The sequence below is a fragment of the Rhinatrema bivittatum genome, unplaced genomic scaffold (assembly GCF_901001135.1).
Source record: "Rhinatrema bivittatum unplaced genomic scaffold, aRhiBiv1.1, whole genome shotgun sequence".
NCBI classification, from domain to species: domain Eukaryota; kingdom Metazoa; phylum Chordata; class Amphibia; order Gymnophiona; family Rhinatrematidae; genus Rhinatrema; species Rhinatrema bivittatum.
This window is the reverse complement of record NW_021820345.1, coordinates 241,192-251,503: the sequence shown is the minus strand read 5'-3', so window position 1 is coordinate 251,503 and position 10,312 is coordinate 241,192. Positions and strand designations below refer to the sequence as shown.

Below are 10,312 nucleotides of genomic sequence, written 5' to 3'. Positions count from 1 at the left end.
AACCGCCTTCAGACCCCTCCGAGGCCTGTCCGTCCGCTTGTTAACCTTAAAGACGGCGTTTTTCCTGGCAGTTTGTTCTGCCCGCCGCATCTCGGAGCTACAAGCACTGTCCTGCCGTGAGCCGTTCCTTAGGCTCACCCTGGGATCCATCCAGCTACGCACGGTCCCTTCGTTCCTTCCCAAAGTGGTCTCACACTTCCATCTTAACCAGACCATCTCGCTACCATCGGCGGATGACTTGAAGAGTTCGAAAGAAGCCCGTAGTCTATGCCACCTCAACATCGGCAGACTCCTATCCAGGTATCTAGAAAGGTCGGAATCCACACGAAAAACGGACCACCTTTTCGTCCTTCACAGTGGAAAGAGACAAGGGGAAGCGGCCTCGCGGGCAACCATAGCCCGCTGGATCAAGGAAGTTATCAAGGAGGCCTACGTAGAAGCAGGCAAGACACTGCATCTACAGGTCAAGGCCCATTCTACCAGAGCCCAGGCAGTATCCTAGGCAGAAACTAGAATGCTGTCACCCGCCGAGATCTGCAGGGTGGCGACATGGTCCTCCATCCATACCTTCTCCAGATTCTACCGTCTGGATGTTCAGGCTCGGGAGAACATGGCATTTGCAAGAACAGTACTAAGTGGTTCACTGGCAGCCTTCCACCCACTTCGAGAGTAGCTTTTATACATCCCATTGGTCCTGAGTCCATCTGCTACACGCTAGGAAATGGAGAAGTTACTTACCTGATAATTTCGTTTTCCTTAGTGTAGACAGATGGACTCCGCATCCCACCTTTGGCTGCCGTTACGCATGGTCTTTCAAATGATTCAGGGGTAAGCCACGTTTTTCATTTACCTAGGGCATCCATCCTGCCGGGTGTCGACACTTTCCGGTTCAGTACACTGGCGGTCTCCAACTATAGTCAGCCAACCAGTTCAAGTTAATCAAGTTATTCAAGTTATAATGTTTAACCAAGTTATGAAGTTATCCAAGTTAATCAAATTAGTCAGTCACACATATATCCACAATGCTTTTCGAGGAGATTACTGAAGAGCTGCACTTCCTGCAGGGGTATATGTACTAGGGGCTGACGTCAGATAGAAATCTGATCCGTCTCCAACTGCTATCAGGAGTACACTATACCCATTGGTCCTGCGTCCATCTGTCTACACTAAGGAAAACGAAAATATCAGGTAAGTAATTTCTTCATTGGATAAGTTCTTGGAGGAGAAGTTCATTACCTGCTATTAATTATGTTGACTTAGAAAATAGCCACTGCTATTACTAGCAACAGTAATATGGAAAAGACTTAGTTTTTGGGTACTTGCCAGGTTCTTGTGGCCTGGATTGGCCACTGTTGGAAACAGGATGCTGGGCTTGATGGACCCTTGTTCTGACCCACTATGGCATGTTCTTATGAGCAGTTTGTACAGTTTGGCTTTTCCAGAGAATACTTGTAGGCTGATGTTTCCTGTTCTCTGTAAGACTTACGTCAGTCATTTCAATAGTTGTCTGTAAACCGAAGTGCTTAGTGATTTTGTCTCTAGAACCTCGGTATATAAAAAATGTTAAATAAATGATGTTGGGACAGGGCTATGTGTTCTTGATGTCAGCTTTTACTCTGTCTCCACCTGCTGGTAGAGATGCATAACCCATTTGTGTGGATTGACCTGCCTGAATGTAGAAGAAAGGAAATTATCAGGTAAGTATTAATTTCTCCTTTCCTTTGCCCTGCAGAGAAGGAAACCAAACAGCTGTTTGAGATTTGGGGCACGATCCCTATGTGCCCATGGTTTGCAACACCCCTGAATACAGAATTCGTGCATCACAATGCGAGATATGTCACTGGCCAGGACACCAAACTCTTCCTGCCCTGTTAGGATTTAGCACAGTGAGTCCTCCTGATGGAATAGAACCAGATGTTCCTGATGTTCTGGATAATGCTCTTATAGCTTCCTTTTATTATAATGTGATTTATCCACACAATGACATTTCATATTCTGTGTCTTTGGTATTAGGGAATGGTTTCCAGTTTGATTTGAAAACCCTGGGGTCTATGGAGGAAACTGATTCTAGGGGCAACAAATCTGGCATTTCCTGGGGAAGAGAGGTCCTGGTATCTCTTTTCAATGATAAAATGTTATGAGAATAAATCAGGCTGAGATCTAATGCACCCTGAGCCCCTCCACGTGTCCCTGAGTGTTTCTGGTTTGTGTTTCAGGTGCGGGTGACGTTTGAGGACATCGCTGTCTCTTTCTCCCAGGAGGAGTGGGGGTATTTAGATGAAGGGCAGAAGGAGCTTTACAGGGAGGTGATGAAGGAGAATTATGAGACCCTCATCTCCCTAGGTAAAAATTGCATTATCTGCATGTTTAGCAGACTCGAGGGCTGATTTACTGAAGGTCGTTTGTGACGTTTCTCCTGACTCCAGCTCCAGCATTGCTCTGTCTCTGAGCTGGCACCTGAGATTGGTTGTTTGTCTCTCTCACGTGAGACCGGCCCCTTGTGAATCAGTCTAGGAATTTATCTCAGATGTCTTACATGAGGCACCTGTTGGGGAGCATCCACAAAGTTTCTCAAGAGACTTAACTGAGCCCTCAGCAGCAGGCCCAGGACTACTGATCCCACCTGCCCGGTTACAGAACTGAATGGGCCAAATTTTAAAAGCGTTACTGGCACTAAAAGATGAATACGTGGCCGCACGTGAGCGACATGAAATTCAAAAGCTGCTAATTACTTGCTCGTGCTAAAAAAAGGGGGCGGGGCCAGCAGTTCAGTGTGTAAATCCGGCAGCCGCTGCTCGTGGCGCACTGTTAGCTGCGTCCATTTCCTGCTGCTCCTGATGAGGTGTAAGTCTGCAGAAATCACTTTTTTAGGACTAACACAATAGGGTGAGGGGTCTTGCTCAACTGGGGGGAGTGCAGGATGAAGAACTGGAAGCGTCTGGATGACCCCGAGAGAGACTGGGCAAGCTGGTAGGCTAATGGGTTAAACTGGGACTGGCTTTAACCTGAGCATGTTTTAAAATCCTGTTCCCTGTAAGCGTTAAAGCCGACAAATTCTTAAGGAAGAAATGTGCTTTACATCTGCTCGAGTACACATGCTAGGCCTATTTTACATCATACACACGTACTTGTGCACGAGATTTAAAACTCTAGCGTATCTTTGCTCACTGGCTCCCACGTGCACGTACAGTCGCTTACATTCTTGTTTTACAATTAGCTGAACATGAACAGCAGTAACAAGAGGCCTGAGCTTGCTTCATGAATGTCATTACCCCATGCACTGATATAATAGGGAGGTTTCAGCTTGTCTGCATACTTCTAGCTGTCTCAGGGCCATTTTTCCCTTCTCTCCTACCTACGGATCCATTCTCCTTCCTCTTCCTGACACTAACCCTATCCAATCTCATTCCCCACTTCTGTCCATTGAGAACATCAGTTGCCTGTCAGCCTCCCATATTCTTCATATCCTCGGCCATTCTGTCTTCTGCCTTGTCCATTGCTTTACAAAGTTTTCTTCCTCTCATTAAGCCATCACCTTTCACGCTAAGAGAATCTTCCTGTCTGTACTGTCATCACACCGGCCCTTCTCTGGATAACTCAGTCCTGTCCCTCCATGGTAACTCTCTTCCTTTCCCTCCAAGCTTATCCTACCCCCACTCTCCTCCCTCTTCTCTCCCTCTCAGGTTTTATCTATGGAGTATCTGCTCTCTTTTCAGCAAGCTGCTTATATTCCTGACCTCTTATCTCTCATTCTCTCCATCTCTCGCTTCTGTGTTTATCCCGCTGTTATTTTTTATATTCTATTACAGTTTTCATCTCCAACACTTCCATGAGGTAATTCCAGGCATCCACCACATTTTCTATGAACAAAAAATATCTCCCCCCCTTGGAACTTTATATCATGACCTTTGCTCTATAAATTATTTTCCATTCAAAAGAAGTTTACTTCTTGAGCAATATTACCTTTCAAGTATGTAAGTGTCTCTATCATATTTCCCCCTTTCTCCTCTCCTCTAGGTTATACATATTTAGGAGCTCATTTCATAAGGCTTTTGGTGCAAACCCCATTGTTAGATGATTTTCATGGTCACCAGTGGTTGGTCAGAAATGCGCAGCTCTATCACTGTGTGACACTGCTAGAGCAGTGATTATAGGATCCGAAACATAGATCCTTTTGCATGGTCACTAATGCATGATTAATGTCTTCTTCTATCACCAGCAAGTGATGAGGTCACACAGCACCTAAAGGAGGAGATTCGAGAAGAATATCCTATGGGAGAAGGACTGATCCCAAGAGAATCAGGAACTGTCTTTGAAAATGTTTCACAGGGGACTGAGAGGAGAATCACGAGGATTAGTCAGCAGGAGTCAGAGAAGCAGAGAGACCCTGCAGGAGGCTCACAGGATGGAGTCACTGCATGTGAGATGGAGGTCAAAGTCATCCCTGAGCACCAGAGACAAATGAGCACAGAGAGCCCCTTCCAGAGCAATAACAATGATCAAAATACTTCTGACCTTCACCAGAGGGTGGGGAAAGGGAAGAAATCCTTTCTGTGTGACTTCTGTGGTAAAAGTTTTGGTAAGGAATCGCATTTACTATTGCACCAGAAATCCCACCCCCTCCAAACACTATTTCTTTGTAACAAATGTGGCAAAACCTTCAGGCAGAAGAAAAATCTAAAAGTGCACCTAAACATACATAAACCAGAGCACCCCTTACCCTGCAGTAAAAGGAGGAAAAGTTTAATTAGTAAGTATAAATTAAAATTACAACACACAATCCACACCGGAGCACGACCATTCTCATGCAGTAAAGGTGGAAAATATTTTTTAAGAAACAAAAACTTCACCCATTGCCAGCAACTCCACACTCAAAACAAACCGTTTACTTGTATGGAGTGTGGGAAAACCTTTACTCAAAAGAGTATGCTAATGTTGCACCACCGCATCCATACAGGTGAAAGACCATTCTCATGTAGTGAATGTAATAAAAGCTTCCCTGTGAAGCGAGCCTACACCAGACACTTGAGAATTCATACAGGGGAGCAACCATTCTCATGTAGTGAATGTAATAAAAGATTCACTGTGAAGAGTGCCCTCACAAAACACATGAGAATTCACACAGGGGAGCGACCATTCTCATGTAGTGAATGTAATAAAAGATTCACTAGGAAAGGTGCCCTCACAAACCACCTGAGAACTCATACAGGGGAGCGACCATTCTCATGTACTGAATGTAATAAAAGATTCACTTTGAAGGGTGCCCTCACAAAACACATGAGAATTCACACAGGGGAGCGACCATTCTCATGTACTGAATGTAATAAAAGATTCACTGCGAAAAGTGCCCTCGCAAGTCACATTGGAATCCACCCAGGAGCGCAACCATTCTCCTGTAGTGAATGTAATAAAAGATTCACTGTGAAGAGTACCCTCATAAGTCACATGAGAAACCACACCGGTGAGGGACTATTCTCATGTAGTGAATGTAATAAAAGATTCACTGTGAAGAGTGCCCTCATAAAACACCTGAGAATTCACACAGGGGAGCGACCATTCTCATGTACTGAATGTAATAAAAGATTCACTGTGAAGGGTGACCTCACAAAACACATGAGAATTCACACAGGGGAGCAACCATTCTCATGTAATGAATGTAATAAAAGATTCACTATGAAGAGTAACTTCACAGGTCACATGAGAATCCACACAGGGGAACGACCATTCTCATGTACTGAATGTAATAAAAGATTCACTTTGAAGAGTGCCCTCACAGGTCACATGAGAATCCACACAGGGGAACGACCATTCTCATGTACTGAATGTAATAAAAGATTCACTGTGAAGAGTGCCCTCACAGGTCACATGAGAATTCACACAGGGGAACGACCATTCTCATGTACTGAATGTAATAAAAGATTCACTTTGAAGAGTGCCCTCACAGGTCACATGAGAATCCACACAGGGGAACGACCATTCTCATGTACTGAATGTAATAAAAGATTCACTGTGAAGAGTGCCCTCACAAAACACATGAGAATCCACACAGGTGACAGACGATTCTCATGTAGTGAATATAATAAAAGATTCACTTTGAAGAGTGCCCTCACAAGTCACATGAGAATCCACACGGGATAGAAACATAGAAATGACAGCAGAAAAAGACCAAACAGCCCATCCACTCTTCCCAGCAAGCTCTCACACTTATTTACCCATACTTATTTGTTTCACCGATTGCCAAGTTCAGGGCCCTTGTTGGTAACTGCTTGATTCCAATTTCCTGCCATGGATGCAGAAAGTAATGTTGGAGTTGCATCAGTACTGTTGATGCAGAAAGTAATGTTGGAGTTGCATCAGTACTGTTGATGCAGAGAGTAATGTTGGAGTTGCATCAGTACCATTGATGCAGAGAGTAATGTTGGAGTTGCATCAGTACCGTTAATGCAGAGAGTAATGTTGGAGTTGCAAACTATGTAATATATGTCCGGCGACGCTATTTGGCCTTCCCCGCTTCCCTCCCAGTTTATTAAGGAGCGATGTAGGAGAGAATTCCCTATCCTCCTACTTACACTTCCTCCCACTACCCCTCTCCTCCCCACTCCTAAACCTAATCTGCCTTTCCCTAAATTTTATTTTATTATTTCCTGCTCTTCCAGAGCACAGGAGAGAGACCATAGTCTTCTACTGAGTGTGAGTAAAGCTTCATTTCCTAGCGTGTAGCAGATGGACTCAGGACCAATGGGTAGAGTGTACTTGTGTTAGCAGTTGGAGACTGATCAGATTTCAATCTGACGTCAGCACCTAGTACATATAATAACTATATACTAATCTCACACCAGAAAAGCTGCACAGGAGAGAGACCATTGTCTTGTACCGAGTGTAGTAAAACTTCATAAATAACTATATGCTAATTTCCCATCAGAAAATCCACACAGGAGAGAGACCATTCTCATGTACTGAATGTGGAAAATGTACATTAGGGAGTCTGAGCTCTCACCCCACCATAAAGTCCACACTTGAGTCCTGAGTGGAGGAAATTCTTGCTAAGTTTACATTAATCTTGCACAGGAAAGTTTAAACAGATGAGAGACCTTTTTCATATAATGAGTGTAATAAAAGATTCTCACAGAAGACACATGAAAATCCACACAGGGGAGACATGAGATGATCCCCAATAAATCCTGGCATACAAATTAGGTTCATTCTGATCAAGGTCTGCACAAACAAACTCATATGGAGACCCTGTCCCGAGAGAGACCATGATCAGACTCAGCCAGAGCCACTTTCACCCAGCAGTCGCATGCTGCCTCCTCGCTCTGGCCATGCTGACCAATGCACACACATCTCTACCTTTTTCCAGCCCTCGTAGGACCATGCAAGAGCAGCATGAGGCTACTTCCACATTCTGACCATGCAGGCTGGTGCCAGTGTGATGTTAAGGGCTTTGTGCCATGGGCATAGCTGGTACCAGAGTATTAAATACCCTAAGTGAACCTTCAGCCTTGTACCCCTTTCTCCCAAAATAACTTCAGGCTCATAGACCCCTGAGATAATTACATTCATCATTCATGAAACCCAGCACCACCACCTCAGTACAATCCTGTAACAATGGGTACTTTTAAATATGAAACTTTTTATAAATATAAACATAATACAAATATGTGTCAGAAATCATGTCAGCATCTGATGAAGGACTCAGCTGAGATTTATTTTTTGGATGGGGGTTAGACAAAGGTTGCCAACTTTTCCACAGACCAGGATTACGCACTTGTGTACTGGGTGCCTCCCCTTATTTGCATGTATTTACATATATTTGTCCTCAGCCCCTGAATCTGCCACCTCTTTCACTCTTCTGTCTGTTCCTTGTGCCACCACTGTCTCTTCCCTCTGCTCTGTTTTATCTCTTCCTTATCTGTCCTCTTTGCCCTTCTCTCTCCCTCTTCTGTCCCCTCTGTTTCTTATCCTTCTCCAGGCCTTGTTCCTTCCTCTGTGTTTCTCTCCCTCCTACATCCCATGTGCCCTCGCTCTCCCTCTCCCCTCCATTCCTTGTCACTGCTCTGTTTCCCCCTTGTTATGGGATTATTTTGCTTGAATCTCATTCTTGATTAACTCAGAGCTACAAACAGAGAAAACAAACAGAGGTGTATAGAGAACCACTTCTGGGCCAGGCCAATTCAGAACCGCTTAACCCAACTTACAAATATGCAGAGGACTGCCTGACACCTAATACTCCCTCATGATTGCTTTCTGCTGGAAGAAAGATAAGGTGACCTTTGACACAATCCACTTTCAAGGTGTCTCTTACCATGAGGCTGTCTAGTAACACAGCAAAGTAATAGATAAAAGGACTGACCCAAGCAAGCAAGAGAAGACCGATGGACTGAGGCGCTGCCAGCCTGCATGTCTCTGCACTGGACTGTTTACCTAATATATGTTGTGCCAAATTATTATTATTCCTATTATCTAATGTATATTCTGATTGATTTCCTTCTCTGATTATTGCAATCAGCCCTTTAGTATTATTTGTACCAATTCCCTTTGTCTAATTATTCCTATAAGCCAATAAATCCCTACCTGGCACTCAGGTGTTCAAACTCAATGTGTGTTTGTGTCTGAGAGAGAGAGAGGAGTATTAAGGTAAGCCAGCCTTGTCAGTTACTGGTGCAAGCCCTGTCAGTCACTAATATAAGGCGAGTGATCCTAGTCTCAGTCTGAATCTGGAACACCCTTCCCTCTCATTCCCACCCCCACTGCCTCTCTGTTTCCCCTGTGGATTAAGCAGCTCTGCTCTCACCTCCCAGCACACAGTGGAGCGGACAGTGAGGACTTTTACTGCTGGGCTGCCAGAGGTGCATAATTTAGAGCAGCTGGGAGCTGCTGCCAGTGAGGAGGGGAAAACTGAGCAATGGTCCCACCAGTTCTCCCTACACAGGGGAGGTGAGGAGGGGCCTCAGGAAGGTTGCAGAGACCTGTGCTAGCTGAGGTCCCAACCCCTGTCCTTCCCACTCCCATCTATAAACAGGAAGTGTCACACGCACATGAATTTTAGTGTCTAGTCAGTTCTTACCAGACACTGTAGAGGTCCATATAAAGCTGGATTGTCTGTTAAATACAGTGGGGGCACTGAGAGGAGAGGATCACCTTGCTGGGGGCTGGAAAGAATCAGTAAGTACTGCTTGGGGACATTTTTTAAACTTTAAAGTATTGGGGAGAATTAAAGTCTTGGGGTATATTATTTAGTGTGTTTGTGTATTTTATTTTAAATAAGTAGTCAGAAAGTCAAGCAGTATTGACTGGGTAAGTGAAACATCAGGGCATGTTAGAGAGATAAAGTTCTTGGATGGAATAAAAGACTGTTTTATGGAGCAATTAGCTCAGGAACCGACTAGGGAGGGAGCAATTTTAGATCTAATTCTCAGTGGAGCACAGAATTTGGTGAGGTGACGGTGGTGGGGCCGCTTGGCAAAAGTGATCATAATATGATCAAATTTAAATTGAGTGGAAGGGGAAGAGTATGTATATCCACTGTTCTAGTGCTAAACTTTCAAAAGGGAAACTGAAAAATGAGAAAATAGGTAGAAAAAAACTGAAAGGTGCAGCTACAAAGTTAAAAAATGTGCAACAGGCATAGACATTGTTAAAAAAATAGCATCCTAGAAGCACAGACCAGATGTATTCCATGCATTAAGAAAGCTGGAAGATACGGTTTATGGGAGGGAGGGGGGATGGGATAAATCTATTGTATTCAATTGGTTTTACAGACCACTGGTTGGCAATTTGTTGCAAACATATCATGATGCTCTCATGATACACCTATTTTGTATTGTTCTGCCAGAATGTTTGGTGTTGTTTGGTGTCAGTCTATACAGTCGCTTTGCGCCTGAGCATGTACACTTCCAACCATGTATGTGTTTGTTTATGTTAAAAGGTTAATAAACATATGTGGAAAAAAAAAAAAGAAAGGTGGAAGGAAGGCAAAACGATTACTGGCATGATTAAAAGGTGAGGTGAAAGAGGCTATTTTTTTATTAAAGATCTTCATTAAAAAATTGGAAGAAGGATCCTTCAGAAGAAAATAGGATAAAGCAAATCATTGGCAAGTTTATTTATTTTATTTATTTAAGGTTTTTATATACCGGCAATCATGAGAACATATCTTGCTGGTTTACATGAAACGGGAGTGCATTAAATACATCAAACTAGAACTCAGGTGACCGAAAGTACAGTTACAATTAACAAGGGTGGCAGAACTTGGTGAAGAGGAAGAAAAAGGAAAGAATAAATGGTTAAACGATATACAAGTCACATTACA

General features: G+C 43.7%; 1 protein-coding gene across 1 annotated transcript; it reads left to right on the top strand.

Annotated features, from left to right (window-relative positions):
- Positions 1 to 2,288: 2,288 nt before the first annotated feature.
- LOC115081549 (gastrula zinc finger protein XlCGF26.1-like) lies at positions 2,289 to 8,978 on the top strand. Its single transcript, XM_029585982.1, has 3 exons — positions 2,289 to 2,343; positions 4,220 to 6,018; positions 8,802 to 8,978. Exons 1-3 carry the CDS (start codon positions 2,310 to 2,312, stop codon positions 8,976 to 8,978), a joined length of 2,010 nt encoding a protein of 669 aa, XP_029441842.1. The 5' UTR covers positions 2,289 to 2,309.
- Positions 8,979 to 10,312: the final 1,334 nt, after the last annotated feature.